Here is a 20022-nt window from a genome sequence, read left to right as displayed (position 1 = left end):
GTGAAAAAACATATATTTAATACTTGCGCCGGGTATTTAATGTTCGGCTCCGCCCGAACTTAGAGTTTCTTACTTGTTTTATTTTCAATTTTATATGATTTTAAAATGTTGGCAAACGTCAGAACAAAATCAAGGCCGACGAATTGAGAGAATGAATTTCTCTTGTTATGTTTTTATCATGCTTAAATATGTAAATTATTTCATAATGATTTTGATTTTCAGATAAGCAATCGGAATTAAGGTTATTTACATATAATTTTCTTCTTTTCTTTTTTATTGGGTTGTCAGTGGAAAGCACGTCAGCCAGGAATACACTCGATGAATTTCCAAAACCAAAGGCTTTTCGATACGAGAATCAGTCTGAAAAATTTCCCTTCTCTACTGCCTGTTCAAAGTCAGATTTATTGGCAAAATTTTAAAGAGGCATTTATGGATTTTTTCGTGCAAATGATTACCTTTATCCCAAGGACAATTGTGAAAGCGGAGAAAATTACCTGTAAGAAGAGATGAAAAATATTTATTAGTCTAAGCTAATCGTATCTTTATTTTGTTTTTAAAATGTTAAATATTTATGGTTACAAGCATATGTATGTAAAAAATTATAAATATGTACGCCTAATCTTCTATATACACTCTAAAAAAAATTGTGTAAATTTCCTTACGAAAAGGTAGGTTATGTTTTCCTACCTTATTATTCGCGAAATTACATGCTCGAGTATTCAACGAATAGTTTGTTTAAATTTCGAACTTTTTAGAGTGTAAAATGGCTGCTGTGGTGTGCGTAAATTTACTATGAAAGTGTGTACAATAGGGTGGTTGAAAAATGCATGTGAAAAAGTAAAGTCGGAATTTGTATGCTGTCACCCCCTAGGATTGTTCTATACCAAAAAGAAATATACTCCTATTTTTTTATTTTGAAATCAAAAAATATTTAGAGGTCGCTCAAAGCGCCCAAGGTTTTCCATGTAGTTTATATGGGGGAAAAAGAACTTTCGTAGAAATGGTGTTATATAAAATTTTTCAGTCATCTTCATCTTCATTAACGTTTTGTAAATTCCAACAAATATCTCCTAATATGTTAAGCAACAAGCTTCTATCCATGGTCCATGGTCCTAAAAAATATATAAGCATTTAATGCTCCTTCTCTTAAAAAATATCTAATTATTTCCATCGTAGATACTTATGTATGTAAGTATTTACAATTTACTACCAACAGTCAAAAAATACTACAAATTCACAGCCATCATCATCAACAACCAGCAGCTAATCCCATCTCGCACATTCCGCACGAAAATTAGTGTAAAAAATTGCAAAACATATGATGCTAATCAACACTTTTTGCCACTAAAACAAGTGCTAACACAATGTGGCAACAAAAACAAGATCAGAAACAACTAAAACATTAACAACATTACAAAAACAACAACTCCATTGTTGGTACAACAATAAAGCAGGAAGCGCGACATTCCAACGACAACAACAAGCAACGCAACGTTTTACAAAATAAAATAAAAACCTTGCACCATAAGGAGTAATCCTCCATCGCCAAGCCAACCTACCCGAAGGATGGCGAAAGGTGTATCGACTATTCTCGCTAAGCAGCCTCGTTTCAGTTTCACTCTGTCGCTCTGTTTGGCTTATGGTGTGAATCTAATGTTATTGCGACACGCACGAAATGGCGCTCACACCCACACGCGCACAATTGGCTGCTCATGTGTGTCTCACCCACATTATTCTATTTACTAACTCGCTCGTAAGCTGCAACCAGCTGTGGCATGAGATAAATGTGGCGAGAAGTCAAGAAAAATCTTAGCTTATTGCCTACATTATATTGCCAACTGTGAGCCAAAAACACAACACCAACAACAAAAGAAATGGAAGCAACATACGCGCAAGGAACAGGATAAAGGCGAGGAGTGTACGGTGCGAACACACCTTGCAACCGAGTGGCAAGCAGGCAATAAACACATATGCCACACAGCCATCCCAGCGACATGTTGAAAAGTGTAACAAATTCTCAACAGCGCGACATTTCCCGCTTGAAAAATGCGCAAAGAAAGATGTGAGCGAGACGTGAAAACGTGGCAGGCGAGTATATATAAGTGTAGGAGCATAGGTGTGCGTGTGTGTGTTCGATTTTAAGTGAGCGCGAAAGGATAACAAAGCAAAAGCTTAGCTCATTGTTATGGTGGAAATGTGTATGACTTCGCATTTTTGTTTGTGGCTGTATGTACGCTTGTAGGTGTATTTTGAGAAATGGTGTGTGATGATGGAAGACAAAAGACTTCAAAATGTGAAATGGCGAATGTGTTTGGTGGTGATCGAAGCAATAAAGTGGAAAATGCAATCATAATGTTAAGAATCAAGGTAACAGTAAGAAAGAGGTGGGTGGGAGGGATAGGTGAGCAAAAGCTTAGAAACACGTAGTCGAGTTAAATAAATTTAAAAATGCAATGTTTGTTAATTATGGAATATTCTTTGGCTATTGGTGACGAAGCAGAGGATTCTTTTTCTCGACTTTACACGCTCTGCTATCTGTTCAATAATATCACCTAAGGATACTTCATATAAGAAACCTCGACTTGAAAACTAGAACATTTTCATTGAGGTGTTTAAGAGCATATTGAGTTCGCCCAGGTCGGTTAGAGAAAATTATGTGCACAAAATAGCTTACCCCTAATGGCAAACGAATGCGGGAAAGCTCCAAACTAGGAAAAGTGCAGATTCTGCCGAGATCTAGGAAACCGAGGACCCAAGAAAAACGCTACACGCAAATAAAAGAGAAGCTCGTGGCGATAAGAACTCTAACGAGATTGCCAGACTAACCAAGGTCATGCTTAAGGGTTCTATAATCCAGGAACTAATCAAAAATAATGATTGTGAATTCTCACTTCCGATCAAATAAGGATCCAGACCACACTGGCGCATTAAATAAGGTATGTAGATGGATAAGGCACGGGATAAAGTCTTGTGACGCTGCACAGTGTGGCCGAAAATCCAAGAGATGTTCACTTTCTTACCCCATATCTATGTGGACCATAAGTAGCCAACGGAGCTTCTTAGGCAAACTGAGCGCTAACTCTACGTGCTGCCAGGACAGGATACTACATTCACCAAGCACCATGAATCGAGTATTAGATCCTCACATGTAAGTGCATGAAGTCTGCCACTGAAACTAGTCTAATAGAAGGAAAGAAAAATATGCGCTAGCAATAAGCGAATTGAAGTGCAAACACCTTGTAACATTACGTCCCCCTCATACAGTCCATTGATTTTACAACTTTATGTGTATTGGCGTCAAATACGTGCCACCATTGGACAACAATGAATACCATTGATGGCATTGAGTTTATTGCCAACAAATGCTGGTCGACACGCACGCCACACACTGCCAACAAATGCACACCGCTAGCTGACCGCCAGACTGAAAGGATATTGAAAGGACAAATGCCGCAATTGCCGCTATAAGAAGAAAATAATAAGGGCTAAAATAATCGCATGAAACAACCAAGAGCCAGCATAAATTACTAACTAACTGAATACTTCGCCCTTCCGCCCTTCGCTGTGGAGCGTGGACAAAAAGTAGGTATGAACAAAGGTTGCATGCTGGTAGAAATCGACCAGCAGCAGTCGACATACATACGTTAACAAAGGCACTAACAACTTAAACTGATGGCCTGATAGACTAACGGGGTACTGTAGTAATAACAAGCAATCTAGGCAATAGTGTGTATATTTTAATTTGTATGGATGTGTGCGTGTGGTGAGACTATGTATGTGTGTGTGCAATGCAAGGAGAGCTGGACACTGGAATCGTGCAACAAACTTAAAACTACACTCGAGTGCAGGCGGCAGGAGCAGGAGCCTCTAGGTAGAAAAGGGTAAAGGGGTAGAGAGTGCATTAGTGAAAAATTGCTAAATGACCCATAACACAAAATAGACAGCTAGGGGTGAGAGGTTGGCGATGTGGTGCAACTGCAAAAATCAATTGCTGACCAGGAAGTGGACAGCGGCCGCGATGATGGCGACGGCAGTAAGGATTGCAAATTGGAGAGGACAAGTGACGATGCGATGGCGGCCAGAGGCAAACAAGTTCGAACAGCAGTGACAGAAGGGCGACGAAAGAAGAGGCAAAACGAATATTGAACTAAACTGTCAGGATATGTGCAAATGTCGGATTGGAAGTTGAAAACACAACCGAATGGCAGAAAAAGTACAAAAAGGATAAAATAAATAAAAAGAAAAAAAAGCAACCAGTGCAAAGCCACACGAGATTGGAATAAAACAAACAAGGAATAGAAGTAGAAAAAGCTGAGAAATGCAAGGAGCGTCGTCAGAACGAAACGGGCATGCGGCAAACAAAGTCGATTTGGACGCATAGCACAAGTCGATCGACAGCAATGCATGGCAGTAGACAGCGGAAGGCGGTGGCTAGGTTCGAACGGCGCATGTGGAGCAGCAGCGCCAGGGCAGAGTAGTATTAGCCACCTCCGCGCCACCTCTTCTTCGAACTGCAGCACTTGTCCATCATGCTCAGCATGCGGTATGTGGCATGTGGCATGTGGCATGCGGCACTTGCAGAGTGAATAAAATGAAGTTCTTGTAGCCATCCATAAAATAGTTTATTTTTCTTCGACATTTTTTTTTTTTTTGGTGTTGTTGCATTTTCTGCAGACAGCAAACATAAACCTGCCTGGTTTACACGTGGAATTGGCAGCACGAGTTGCACGCAAAGCCACACAAAGCACTACTTGTATGTGTGCAAAAGCTGACGTCTGCCGTTGCGGCAAACGTTCGCATGCAAGTCTTGCACTCCACTAACCGCTGCATACCCCTGAAGTACTCCTCTTTGATTTTCATTTGTGTGCTGTACGCTTTTTGTGTTCTGAAGTGGTACTGGCAAATGGCTAAATGGTTTTTTATGGTCAACCAGTCGAGCATTCGTATGTGACACTTTACATGTAACTTCCCTTTGGCATACGTTGAATGCAGTTTTTTTAACTTGCTTCTTTTCTTTTTACATTTTACTTTTTTTCTATAGCGATAGCCTCCACTGCGAATCAAATTAATGTCAGCACTTTTTGTTGCTGCAGCAACATTGTTGCAAATCTTGTGTGTGGCTATTTAGAGCCTTTTTTAACAGCAATTTTCCTCCTTCAAGTTTGAAATGTTCAATTGATTCGAGGTCAATTAAATGGCTAAAGAGAGTAAATTGCTGTATGCGTCAGTTTATTCTAAAATTTGAAACGTGATTTTATAAGACAAAAGGCTTAGCCAAGAAATAGACGAGGTAGAAGATTAAAGTAGCTGCGCTAAACCAAGCTGATGACGTTAGTAATATCTTTTCCTCAGCAAAAAAGAAAACTGGTCTACCCGGTTCGTTAGCATTCCCTTATTTCCAGATAGAAATATTTGCGCATCTTTGAAAACAGCGAATAATTAAAAGTCGACCGACGAGTAAATAAACACATTCTGCCTCTCTCAAGGCCGGTTTAGCGATCCCAAGGCTTAGACCAGTGCTCGTCAAAGTGGTGGTCCGCGGACCGGTGCCGGTCCGTAAGCCATAAGTCGCCGGTCCGCAAAGGGCGTCGCGAAATGGACAACGATTTTTTAAACGATTATATATACATATACGACTATATGTATACTCCACACTTCTAACCATGGTACAATTATCTACATGGTAGTAGCACTAGAAATTTCACGTCCGAGATGTCAAAATATTAAGTCAAAGCACAAGCGAAAACACAAACGAGCAAAGCAAAGTAACCTAGTTTGACATCTCCAACACAAAATCACCTGTTCAAATTAACGATCAGCTGTTCATTTGCTATCACCTCTATTAAGACGCCTTGCTTCTAACTAACAACACTGGCACATACAAAAAGTAACGACAAATACCGTTTGTTTTTCGTGGAACCAAGAGGCAATGTGTTGATACATGTGTCTTTCTTTTGTTTAGTTTCTTTGATCCAGTTGAACAAGTGTCACGGTCATGTAGTGTTCTGTGTTTGTTACAGCGTAGATACGTATTTTTATTATTAATCATTACTTATTATTTATTGGTTTGACAAAACACGGTAGGTTTTAACTCTGCCAGTCTGCAGGCAGATGCCAACAAACAAAAACCAAATTCAAAGGCTTTCGCTTTGTTGTTGCTACTAATGGCAGCGACGAATGGTGCATATGAAATTGTTCTTGTTCTTGGTTAACGGCTCATTGCATCGCTTTCGCTGCAGACTGGCAGAGTGATTCAAGACTGAACTGAAACTGAATTATTTATTTTTCAATTTATAGATGACGAAGCAAGGCTCAATGGATATGTTTCTTAAGAGGAGAAATAAGAATACTAATGATGAGCGTCAAATAAATTCAAATCCTTCAAAATCTGACAATGAAGACACAAATGAAAGTGAAGCAGCTTTATCATCAAAAAAAATCAATACTTGTGCTTTGCGAGCTTCATATAAGGTAGCACTTCGTATTGCTAAGGCTAAAAAACCGTATACAATCGGTGGGACACTCATGGCAGGAAGTATTAAGGATGTGTGTTTGGAAATGTTGGGTGAGCCGGCGGCAAAGAAAGTGGCTCAAGTGCCACTCTCAGATCACACTATACATCGACGTATTGAAGATCTGGCTCATGATATGGAAGATCAGTTAATAGAACAGATTAAAAAATCTAAGTATTTTGAGTTGCAGTTGGACGAATCTACGGATGTTGCCAATTTGGCAATTCTTATGGTGTATGTGCGATTTCAATATAAAGACGACTTAAAAGAAGAATTTCTTTTCTAGTTCCCTACCAACAAACCACTAGCTCTCAGAGCTGTGTAATGATTGAATCAATTGAGTGTGCATTCTCATTTTTTTCGTTTCAAAAATGTGATTGTTTGATTTAAAAACTTTAACAACCACTCTTGAGATTGGTTACAAATTGTAAACACAAAATATGTAGTGTGTTATGGAATGGTTGACACCCATTCACATAGAGAATGTGAATGCAAAAAAAAAACTCAATCATGTATGATTGGACGTTTATGGGAATGCAATCTGTCATTATCATTCAGTACTAATACTATTTGTTGTATCAGGGTTGAAATGTTTGTACTCAAAATGTGAAACCAGAAGATTGCCATCTCCCTTAAAACAAGTAAACAAATAAATATTTGGTGCTAAAATATTTTTCTAAGTGTTTGGCCGAACTTCTGCTCAAACTTGAGGCATGAGTTCTGATTTTATAAGAACAGTTTTCAAGGCAGAAATATACTCGAAGGTTTGCCATTGCGTGCCGAAGGACGACTGCTATTTTGGGCTATGATCTGACCAGGTATTTAACCATGGTCCTATGGAGTGGAAGTACGCACATGTAATCACTCCGCTACGGCGGCCGCCGTATGTACATGCTATACATATCGTCGTTTAAAGTACAAAACCGCGTATCAAGAAAATGCAAAACCGCGTAATTGCATAAATTATTTTCTAGAGAGTAAAGTCACCCATATTTCAAAATGGTTATCTTTTTTATAAAGCAAACGTATTCTGGCTAGTATATTTCAGGACGAATAGATAAGAATTGAGCCAAGAGTTTTTGTGAGCAAATCCAATTTTTGGCAGCCAATGTCAGTCACACGGTTTTGAAGAATGACGATAGGCGGTTTTGTACTTTAAACGACGATATATATGTACACATATTAGATTATTTATTCTCAAAATGCATGAAAACTATAGTATGCTTGCAAACAATTAATAACATTTTGTGATAAACAGTTTTACAAATGTATTTGCACTTCAAATTTGTATTTTAATAAAGTATTAATTAAATACATTATTATTGTAAATTATTATTTTAATAAATAGATATAAAGATATTTATACTTGGCAACTCTTGGACTTTTCTTCATTTGTAACAAATGACAGACGTAAACAAAATAAAAAAATAATTGTATTTTTACAAATTTAAAGCAAACGGGCGTTCTTTACAAAAAAATGTAGTTAGCGATCGAATTGCGCATATTTTTTTTACAATATCAAGTGCCCACAAGAAGTGTTAAACCACTAAATAGCTTAAAAAACGCTTTCAAAAATTCGAAACGAGAGTGAAGTGCAGTGTTCAATTGTGATCGAAATTGCAGGCAAAATTTGTGCGTGTGTAATTAATGTTTTACTTATTTGAAGAAATGTTGCCCGTTGTTATTAAAAATAAGGAAACCAAGACCCCCGCTTTCCACTGGTGGTTACATAATACTCGAATAGCTCCTTAATTAACATGTGTCTGTTTTGAGCACGCACGGCCAGTTAAACAGGCATGTCTGAATCGATTTCCTTCATCATTCTTAGCAATTTCATGTGCATTTTTATTGTTATGTGTTGCAAACAGACATTTTAGGAACTAAATAGGTTCTAAATCTCTGTACACAAGCGCACTTATTTTTAACAGTTTCCAGTTTATGTAATATTAATCAAAACAGCTTTTATTTATTTTATGTATTATGTGATTTCTGGAAGCGTCGAATACAAAAAAGGGCTGTGACTGGGTTTATGTAATTTGAAATTGTATTGATGATTACTAATAATAATAGAAAGGCGCTTACATATCGACACAACTAAAAATTTCATATATTTCAGTAGAGCCAATTAAAGATTTTTTGTTTCGTAATTTAGCAATAATATGTCTTGGAACGTAATTATTCCGGATTATATGCAGTCATACTGTAAGCTTTCAAATTATGTATTTTTCTAAACCTGAAATTTTGAATTGTGCCGTTATTGCAGAGGACCAGCGACATATGTTAGGGCTACTCCTCCGATTGTGGCATGCGCCTTGGCGTTGTCGCACAAAGGGGAGGGACCTACAGTTTTACGCCGACTCCTGCCGGGGGCCGACCACTATTACAAAAAACATTTTCTTTTTTTTGTTGGCCGGAACTGGGCTCGGACGCTCACCCTGCGGAATGGTAGTGCGCACTTCTAACCACTACACCACAGCGATCGCTTAATTAATTTTAATCATTAATCGCGATTAACCATTTATTCGTTAATTTTTAGTCATTCATAGACTAACATTTTGTCGACAATACTCGCATAAGATAGTCCCAAATTTTCACAAAAGAGAAAAGTGATTTTCTTCAAAACTTTTGAATGACGTCTTGACTGAACTTACTAATTCGGAATTTGTACTATTACTTATAGAGTAGGCTATTCATAAAGTCTGGGTAATGAAATAAAAATTTTTCTATTATAAGTTCCATAAATATAAGGAGACTTTTATTGTTTAATTTATTTTTTGCACATAAATTTGTATCTTGAACTTCTTTTTCCAAAAAGTGAGGATGTCAAAATTTCAATAGATATCGGATGTACGGTAATTTTCCAAAGAGATAATAGATAAGTTCATCAAAACTATTCCAAACGAAAACTTAAAATTGATAAAAAAAAAAATAATAACTAAATTTAACTAATTTATATTAGAGGTTTGAAGTTTATCCCACTGTAAGTATGAAATCTTCAGCTATGTGTTTCCATTGTCACTTTTTCGTAGCCATATCAACAGCCTGACAATTAAGAAGATTGTGACGTTTCATGCTACCATACGCAATATCTTAAATCCTTCAAATTTTATTATTAACCTTTTGTTTGTTAAAAACATTTTCTTCTTAGATTCGAAACTTGATCAAGCAAAATTGCCTTTGTGTTTGACTAAGAGATGCTCAAAAAGCTCAGAATTGTAGTTCTCATTTGCATACATAACAATAAATTATTAATTTTTGTTTCACACCAACTCCAATATTGAATAGTAAAATATATTTTAATCTTACCCAAATAAACAACGATTTAGTTCAATGGTCAATCACATATAGAGTATAGGGTGGAAATGTGTTAAAGTTTTAAAGTTTTTAAACGTAAAATTACAGCTAATACCTTTTTAAGCGTTTTGTAATTTAACCAAAACTCATTAGCATCCACTCAAGCAAGGAATTATTTACTTTTCAACATGCATTAGCAGAGTGCACTTCTCTTTTGTTTACAATTTGGTTGTCAAACACACTACATCGGATCTTTTGCCAGATTTACCAGAATTTTCCACCAGGTAGCTTCTGACAAAGAGATGACTTTACTTACTCTCTTATTTGTCCTCTCAGTTGCCAGAAAACCAAGTACGATTTCCGGTAAAATCTGGAAATTCTGGTAAAAAATGGTAATTTCGGACTCATGCGGGTTCACAACTAAATAATATTGGGAATACTTTTGAGGTGTTTGAAGAGGGTTGCGACCTGTTTGAAACTAAATTTATTTATAATAATCACATTTTGGCCTTGACACTTTTGCTAAGTTTTTGCCGAGCTTCTCCTCCGATTTGTAGCGTGCGCCTTTGCTGTCACACAAATGGGAGGGACCTACAAACTTACGCCGACGCCGAACGGCGATACAATTTTTATGATGAGCTATTTTTTGATTAAAGACACTAAGATTTTTAAAATATTTTCAATAAAATTTTATCAACCTAAATGTAAAGCTTATGCGAAGTAAATTTGTAAATTTTAAACATTTTCAAGATAAAACATGAATTATATTTAAAACGTAAATGTTAATACAACTGTTTTATATATAATCCCAAACATATGATATAAAATCCCCTCTACCAAAAAACTTAAATTGGGTAACGCCGGTTTGAATTTTTACAATTGAGCAATTGTCAAAAATCTTCCTTTTTATCAAAAAGTTATTTACTAGGGTGTCTTTGAACTAATGATTGGTACTGAGTTAAAGAATGCACACACATACAAGATTGCAGCCTTTTCAATACTCATTCAGTGTTAAACCTTTTTTTGATTGGGCATTGGTTTTTTCAATCTTGCTATGAATATGTTGATGTGTGAATTCATAACTGCTTTGAGAGAATGGAAAATTCAAAAATTTTAAACCTCAATCCTAAGCGAAGAATAAGTAATGAAAACTGGATAGAAAAAAATTGTTGATTTAAAATTGAAAATGATTTCACACTTACACAGCTCTGCTAGCTCTGAAGTATTCAAGGCACTGAGAGAGTACATCGTTGACAAATGTGTCCACAGAACTGAATAGTGTTCTCAGCGAAGTTGTTAAAATTGTTAACCATGTGAAGGCGAACGCTTTAAATTCAAGACTGTTTGCTGCACTGTGTGATGGTATGGGGGCTGAACACAAACAGCTCCTATTGCATACCGATGTGCGTTGGTTGTCAAGAGGCAAAGTATTGTCAAGAGTTTTTGAGTTGCGAAGTGAGCTCACCAAGTTTCTTCATGACAAAAAAACAGATTGGTCAGCACTATTTAAAAATATAGATTGGATAGCCAGGTTAGCTTATTTGGCAGATATCTTCGCCAACTTGAATGAGCTCAACACCACCATGCAAGGAAGGATGGCTTCGTGCTTTACAATGGCAGACAAAATCGATGGGCAGAAACGAAAGCTGGAAGTGTGGAGAAGATGAGTATCAGCGGATTGCTTTGATATGTTTCAAAATTTGGCAATAACCATCGCCGATACAGGCGAAAAACTTGATGTTCCATCCCTTCGAAGGGTCATTAGTGAACATTTGACAAATTCAGTCGACCGTTTTGAGCACTACTTTCCGGCAGAAGATGATCCACGAATAGGTACAGGATGGATACGAAATCCATTTATTGCTTCGAAGGCTGATCTGGCCGTCAATTTGGAAGATAAATTGTTGGAATTAGCTGCTGACGAAGGATTGAAGATGGTTTTCGAAACTATGACATCACTTGCGTCATTTTGGATTCATGTCAAAGCAGAATACCCGGAACTTGCTGAAATTGCTCTGAAAGCTCTACTCCCATTTCCTTCATCTTACCTTTGTGAGACTGGGTTTTCAACCATGAGTATTATTAAGACAAAGTACAGGAACAGTTTAAATATTAGTTCTCCATTGCGTGTCGCACTGTCCACAATTGAGCCACGACTTGATAAGCTTGTAAATAATAAACAGGCTCACCTCTCGCATTAGTAAACATCGACTTTCGTAACTTTACAAGGAATGACACCTTCCAATAGCATTAATATAATTTTAATAAAACTTGACGTGCTTATAATATGTCTTATTATTATAACTTTACAGTTATTACATTTGTGATGTTTTATATTACTGTTTAATGAGGCTATATACAACTTGTATAATAAAAACAACTTAAATTTGTTAAACATTCATAAAAAATCGCTAATATCTGCTATCATTAAATGGTAATAGGTCATATATAGACACCCGGCTAATAAAGAAATTCATTTAAACAAATTTTAATACATATATGAGATGATCGTAAACGAAAAATAATCAATAAAAAAATGTACCGGTCCCCGACGTAATAGAAAAACTGCAGCCGGTCCGTCACACTCAAAAGTTTGACGAGCACTGGCTTAGACTATTAAGTCGCGAGGTAAGTTTGTAGGGCTGGTAGAGTTAGATTGCTAGCCCTCTACATCGAAGGCTAACGTGAATGAAATCCATGAGGATATTTCCACAATGGTCGTCGCTGTAGCTGCATCTGGCGCAAAGAAGCCCATTATGAGGAAAGTAAATACTAGGTGTGATACCCAGAACCTTAACAGTCGCCAAGCAAAAAAGAGTAAGCTAGATCTCTATCCTAGATGCTCTAAGGCGAGAAATAAAGCTCTTCCAGTCGTAAATGTGCGGCAGAAAGCGGCTCTTCAGACTCCTCAACACGTTTGTAAACCATCCGAAAAAATTAGGTTACGCGGTTGCTGATAGAGGGGCCAAGGGTATTCTAGCAGAAAGCCTGAAATGGAAGGCAGTAATAACAGCAATGAGAGCAAACCTAAGGATCTTGTGTCCTCCTAACCGTTAACGGGCTCCATAGGCCACTCGGAGACCCGGTGAGTGTATCCGTGGAAACAAATCTGCCGTCAGATTCTTAGCTAAAGGGCACAGTGAACCACCTGTAACTTTATACCATGGACCAAAACCTTGAAGAACCATCTCCGGTTTAGACTTTGAGGATACTGATACTACTGTATACGCATTCTAGGATAATGAGCCAGAAGTACATAATGAACGAAGTAAGATAGCCTGAGAATGGTGAAGATCCTACAAATCGCGTCCCTGTGATTATTATTATAGTATATCCACAGGTTGGCTGTAAGAAAACGAGCAATCGAAAAGGTCATCTAAGCTGGAAAAATTTCCGCGCCAATATTTAAGAACACTTAAATACAAATAGCTCGAAGAAATATTAGAGATTGTCTATAATACTCACTTCCCTGGTTGTACCATAGAACTAAGCATCCTCGTTCCTATTTCAAGGACCTATGGCCGGGTCGTTTTCATTCCGCCGGAAAGTAGAGCATTTCACATGAAGCGCAATGATTTTCGCCCTTCCTCTTTCTAGCTAAAAATTTGGAAAGGTTTTAGTTATTTACGGTTTAGTTATTTGCCCACTGGTTTCGGGTTATTGTATCGAAATGAGTGACCCGATCCAATAAAAAATAACTTACACGTGTAGCCAGCGGATTGGGGTTTAATTTAAAATAAAACTTTCAAGTTTCCGAACAGTAATTTAACAAATACAGTTTGAAATATGCGCTTTTCTATAGAATTGGTGGGGTTCTAGGTGGCCCCTCCGCCCATTCCGAAAACAGTGGGCAAATGACTAAATATTTCTCTATTTGTGTATAGAAGCAGGGTTGAAAGAAATATATCAGTTTAGTTCATTTTAAATTTGGAACTAGATCATTCATTCATTTCAATGATCGAAGTAGTTCCTGGGTCAACGGGTTACAATATCGCCGGAACTACTCTGTTAGCCAGAGTCGGTATATAAAATAAAAATTTTTGGAATTTTCTCAATATTGCTTCAAATGGGCTTATTCGTATATAACATATGCACTTCCTTGGTCTTCACTTTGTCTTTACCTAATTGCAAAAAATCAACCGAAGCCGATAACTAAATATTTTTCCAAAAAATTTATTCCAACATTGGTAACTCGTATACATTAACCCACATCTGAATGAGGTTAACAAATTCTTGAATCATTTTATAAATAATTGAAAAACATTATTTTCAGAAAACAAAAAATATTGCTCATTGTGTCGAGATGTCAAACGCTATGTAAGATGTCATCCTACATTTGAGGTGCCATCAAAAATGGAAAGAGATGTCATAATTCATTTTGCGAAGTAAACATGCAGCAGCAGCGGCAGCAGCAAGTGTGGCAAGACTAAATAAAATACGACTACAGAAAAAACGATAAACAAGGATACTAAAATAGCAAAGGCAGTGCAATGAAATTATAGAGGACGGGCGGCACGGAGTATGATGAAGCAATAGGTTTTTATGAAAGAACATATTGTGACAAGTTATTAACCGAAAAATATTTCTGAAAAAAAAAAACATTTCGCAAGACACGAGACATAGAATCAAAAGCACAAGAAACCGAAGAAATCGACAATGGAAAGCAGTCGTAAGAAGTTATGAAATAAGAAACGAATGTGGCAAGTAGACATGTCGCACACGTAGAATAATGACTTTTCATGCAACAGCAACAATAAAAATAACAACAATAACAAGCCATCATAACAATAAGATTGGCAAGAACAAGCTGGGGAATAAACCCAAAAAATGGGCGAAAACAAATATACCTACACATACATACATACATACGAACGATACAGAAGCATTTACGCATAACGAAATGACATAAGCAGACATTATTTTTATTGAAATCGGCGTATATAAGTAAGTGCGGCTGTGTTTGTGTTGCAAGCAACAGACGATAAAGACGTCGACGTCTTTGGCGGTTATGGCGCTGAACGTGATGCTGTCGCTTACCATCGGTGCTCCAGCAGGAGTTGTGTCGTCTCAGCGGAGCAGGAGCACACAACTGTTTTGAACCGAAAGTCTCTCAATGGAGGCAACGGTACGCTTTTTAGAGTGCACTCATAAATTTTGCAAGCACTTGAAACTGAAAATTTGTCACTTTACGGGAGTGGGGCAAACGATAAGGCATCAAATGAATGTAATTTTCGTTTGGAAGGGATTGGAAAATGGGGGGTAAGCGGAAAGCAGGTTGATGGAAAGTGAAATTTGCTGTGTGATTTTTTTCGAGCACTTAAAAAGAAGAAAATTGGGAAAAAAACTATACGAGTGCCTTTTAATTAGGAGAAAAGCAAAATTAACTTATAACGCAAATATAAAAAAAAAAAATCTGGGGGCTTTAAGATTTTTAATTTTATCAACTTTTTGATTTCAGGATAGTTATCAAGTAGTGTAGCTTAGGAATTAGGTAGAGCGTGTTCGTAACTTTATGGCCAAGTATAGGATGGATTTTCCTCGTGCTATTTATGTGCACTGTGCTCCACAAAAACTATTTATTTCGGAAAGATCCTTTAAAAGTGTTGCCACCTGTTCAAAACGTGAAAATCGGTTTTATTAACAAGTTGAACGTTATATCTTAATACGGGTACCAAAGTAGAGAGGTTTAAGAAAGCTTTATTTCAAAAATATTTTTAAAGGGGCTGCCACTTGGTTAGAAATATAAACTGAATTTAATTAACCAGTTACATAAAATATTTTAATATAGGTGTCAAACGCAAGACGAGAATTTGAAGACAGTTGCCACTTGCTTAAAAAACTTTAAATTCTATTTAACCTGTAATTTTTCAATATGGATGCCAAACGAACGGGACTTAAAAAATATTTATTACGAAAACATTTTAAAGATGATCGCCACATATATGAAAAGTTTAAATTAATGTAATTATGCGAAACTCGACCAAAAATTTAATTTCTTGCATTAGAAACCTTTTCAAATTAAGTCTTCCCTCCGAATATTTCGCGTTTCAGTGCAGCATTCGTCGCCCTCTAGGAGCCGCCACCACCAACGGAAACGGAAAACGTAGCACTCAATGCTATCGTAGTGATTTTTATCAAAAACACAATAAAATTGTTTTGGCAAAATTGCGGAAAACGAGCGAAAAGCAAATGTCGAGCGACAGCAGAAAGCAGCGCTTGTCCAAATGGGAAAATATTCGTACCGTAAGGAAGACACGCAACATATTGGCAGCTAGCTGCAGCGGTGGCAACCAGCGTACGTACACACGTAGCAATCACGTAAATAGTGAGCGAAAACAAGTGCGAATCGAAAGGACAATGGAGGCGATGGATTGTGGTGGGCGGGCGACTAAAGGCAAAATATAGAGCTGCGGATAGATAAGCAAGAAGTTGTTTACGTTATTGCGTGCGCACAGAAGCTGTGTTTTTCAATGCGATTTTTGGCGTAAACGTTTTCTTTAACAGATTTTATTGGAAGACGAAAGGGGGCGGAAAAGCGGTCACATGTGTTGCCTAAATATTGCGAGCTTAATTTTCTATTTTTCTTCTATTTAGTTATATGATTGGCTCAACCGACGCTTTGACGTTTGAGCACGTGACGCAACGTAATAGTTTAGAGGCAGAGGCTATCAGAGCAAACGCATATGTACGCATATGGCCGCGTGCCGCAATACACGCAACTGTGACACACACTCTGATTGCCTATAAGCACCACTCCTATGAGCTACTCACAACAGTCAACAGTCGCTGCAAACAGCTCATACAGAAGTGCAAGTGTACGCAAACATACTCGCGCCCTTGCAGCATCCTAAAAGTACAGTTGTACTGAGAAGTACGCGCGTTTTTTATAACCACGAGTATCTTCGTTTTGTCTATTTTTTTTTGTACTTTTGGGTGGTTTTCTTTTAAGATACATGACACGTGCAACATTTCTGAGTTACCGTAAATAAAAGCGGAAGTCGTAAATTTGTCGTAACATTTTATCAAAGATACACCCGCTTTTTATGAGAAAATCTCAACCGTGTAGACAATCAGAGAAGTTCAGGTGTTGTTTCTACATGTGAGACTATTTTGTTAAATAAGATAAATGGGCGATAGGGGAGTGGAAGGAGGATGACATATGTATGTACATGGATATCACATTACACGCGGCGATTAGTAAATATTTGCATGTAGATGAAGTAGGGAAATTTAGTGAGTTTTTAAATTAGATGAGTAGGTGCTAATGTTGAAGTGAACGTAAGCAGTTGAAGTTTAAACTGTTATTGAGTGAAAATTTAAGTGAACAAAATACAGAAGTGCAGGTAGTTACACCAAAAACTATTACTAACAGGGCTAAGATAATGAAAAGTCTTTCGTAAGACAAATGAAAGACAAATAGCAAGACTTTTGTTATTCCAGCAGTAGTCCTGGAAAAAAGCTCTCTCCTTCACCAATCGTGGTGAAGAGCTATTTCGAGAAAAAGCACTTGTTTATCATTTAGCTCGCGTTATTCCAACAGCCTCACCGGCCGATTGGGCAAAGAAGGTGCGTGCCAATCGAGAGATCCGAGTTTGAGTCTCGTTTTTTCAATCTACATTTCTTTCCTTTTTAAATCAATTTTTCAGATTTTTTGTTTTTAAAAGGGAAATATATTTTTTTCGAAATTTTATTTTCTTTAACGGTTTGGTTGTATTGTTTTAAAAATAATATTTTTTTAATTAAATTTAATTTTTAGGAAATGGTTTTGTTTTTTTCTTTTAAATTATTTTCTTTTTATTTTTAGTTAAATTTTCTTTTGATTTTTAGATTTATTTATTTTATTTTTTTATTAATTAAATTTTTCTTTCTTTTAATAATTTCATTTATCAAATTTTATTTCATTTAATTTTTAAGATGTTGTTCATTTTTTTTTAATATCTACAGTTTTTGGTCTTTTGGTTTTTAATAAAAATATGTTTAATCTAATTTAATTTTTAATTACTATTTCCTCTTCTTTTGATAAAATTGAGTTCTGTTTTAATTTAACTTAATTTTTTATTATTCATCGGTTTGGAAATGTGGAATCCCTAATAAATAACTGAGTAGAAAGACGTTGAACATGCCCTTCAGTTCTGCCAAAGGGGCAAGATTTTGCGAAAAAAAGAACAGGCAAAAAATACCAAAAAAAATAGTCTACGGAATCGGGATATACGCCACTGTTGGCAAACATAACCAGTAGTATCAGCCCGGATATCTAGTAAAGAATAATTCCTTGGTTTCGAAAGTTAAGCAAGAAAAATCAAAAACTTCCAGACACCGAAGATAACAGTTATTGATGAAAACTCTCATTGAAAAATTCACTATGAAGGAAATGTTCTACAACTAAGTGATACATATCAATCGATTTATTTTTTCACCGAGAATCAAACTTGAAAGTATTTTTTTTTTGGAATTTTTATGCACAATTAAATAATATAAAAATTATTTTTGATTTAATTTTGTCAATCCGAAATAACAATTAATTTTGATTTTTATCAAAATAATCTGCAAATAACAGTTATTTTTGATTTTTATATTATATGTCTTGGATAAAAGTAATTGAAGGCTTTTATTTATAACACTCATCAATGAAAGTCAGGTAGTGGCTTTTGCTTTTAAAAGTCGTCAATATAAATCAGTTACTGAATTTTATTTTTTAAATCATACGTATAAAAGTCATTATCATTTTTCGAAGTTCTGAAGGTGTTGGAGTACGAAAGTTTACTTCGACTTCTACAAATGACTTTCATAGGTGTGACTTAAAAAATAAAAGTCAGTTATAAATTTATATTGATACTTTAAAAAAAAACACATAGGTCTGGCTGGACCCACATATATTCCAATGTAATTTTTACCTAAAATGAAGGAATGCAACCATTTTGCAAAGTTTTTTGAATCTTTTGAATTATCATGGCAGGAGATGATTTGCATTTTTACCTAATATGACCTCATCAACATCTTCAAAAACACCATGCCGAGAAAAACGTCTCATTGGTGGCCAACACAAATCCCAGACCTCAAAGATAATGAAAAATTTAGCGCTGTGGTCAAGAGAGCATTAGCATAGCACAAGCGAGCTCCAGTAACATTGAAGAGCTTTGGAGGCAAGTAAAATTATAATAGCGTAATATTCCAAGCGAAATCAAAGAAAACTCAGTAGAGAGCATTCCCAGATGTATGAAAATCGCTATTAAAAGCAAGAGAGTCTCCACAATCCTCTTGATATATATGTGCCTCCTAAAATTTCAAAACAAAGTTCAAAACTGAGTGAATAGAGTTGCCTTGCGTTTTCGCTGTGAAATGCTTCTTCGTTTTTCTGTATACTAGGATTTATTCCCTAGATAATAAGGACAAATTTCTGAAAATTTCAAAACAATCCGCTTATTATTAAAAAAGTTGTGTTACTGTAAGTAATGAAATGTCTAACATGCACTCGGTTTTGATCGCCAGTGTATTTAAATAATAAAATATAAGCTACTATTGTCGCAATTATTTTCAAAAGAAAGCTCTAAAATTAAATAAATATTTGTATAACATACAATAAATAAGTTTAACTAAACAAATGTTGCACATAATTTCTATATAAATGCATACAATTTGCATGTGGGTCCAGCCAGACTCATGCGTACCGAATGTGCCAATCGAAACATGTGCCTGACGGAGAGTTAAAGAGCGACTTTTTAAATAAATGTGGTAACTGTTACGGTCCCTAAAAACTTCTTCCGACGAACAAAAATAACACTTTACAGAACCCTGAACATGTCCCTCCCCCTTATGAGAGCATTAGCATGGACTTCGGTATTGACGGTATTCGAGCTTTATAATGGCACGCCCAAAGCAAAACGCATCGAAAGACAACGTTTGCGCTGGTTGGTATTTGTCGTATGTGCTGGAGGAAAGCGTATCCTTCTACGCGGCACCTCGGGATGGAGAACGAAAGCACGGACGCCGATGAGTACAATGGACAAAATGACTTGCAACACCTCGTTTGAATAACTGGCAAACAACTCATAAGCGGTTATTGCTTCTTCTATACAGAATTTTTCAATATAAATTTCTTCGAAATGACAACCACACTTACCATGCCTGCGCTCAATTCTCGTCCACTGTTTTGTCGTTTCACATTTAATTGCAAGTGAAACGTGTCTAAATGCTTTTTCCGCAGCAACACTAAACA

At 36.4% G+C, this 20022-nt stretch overlaps 1 protein-coding gene across 1 annotated transcript in view; it reads left to right on the top strand.

The window, feature by feature from the left end:
- The window catches only part of LOC118750918 (SCAN domain-containing protein 3-like), a 16222-nt gene extending 3890 nt beyond the window's left edge, over positions 1-12332 (top strand). Inside the window, 3 exon segments of the mRNA XM_036485662.1 lie at positions 6298-6785; positions 6787-6814; positions 11045-12332. Coding sequence (XP_036341555.1) covers positions 6298-6785; positions 6787-6814; positions 11045-12007 — 1479 coding nt within the window. The 3' untranslated portion in view covers positions 12008-12332.
- Positions 12333-20022: the final 7690 nt, after the last annotated feature.

The sequence above is a fragment of the Rhagoletis pomonella genome, unplaced genomic scaffold (assembly GCF_013731165.1).
Source record: "Rhagoletis pomonella isolate Grant_MI unplaced genomic scaffold, Rhpom_1.0 Rhpom_scaffold_00450, whole genome shotgun sequence".
In the NCBI taxonomy this organism is placed as follows: domain Eukaryota; kingdom Metazoa; phylum Arthropoda; class Insecta; order Diptera; family Tephritidae; genus Rhagoletis; species Rhagoletis pomonella.
This window is presented reverse-complemented; position numbering and strand designations above follow the sequence as displayed.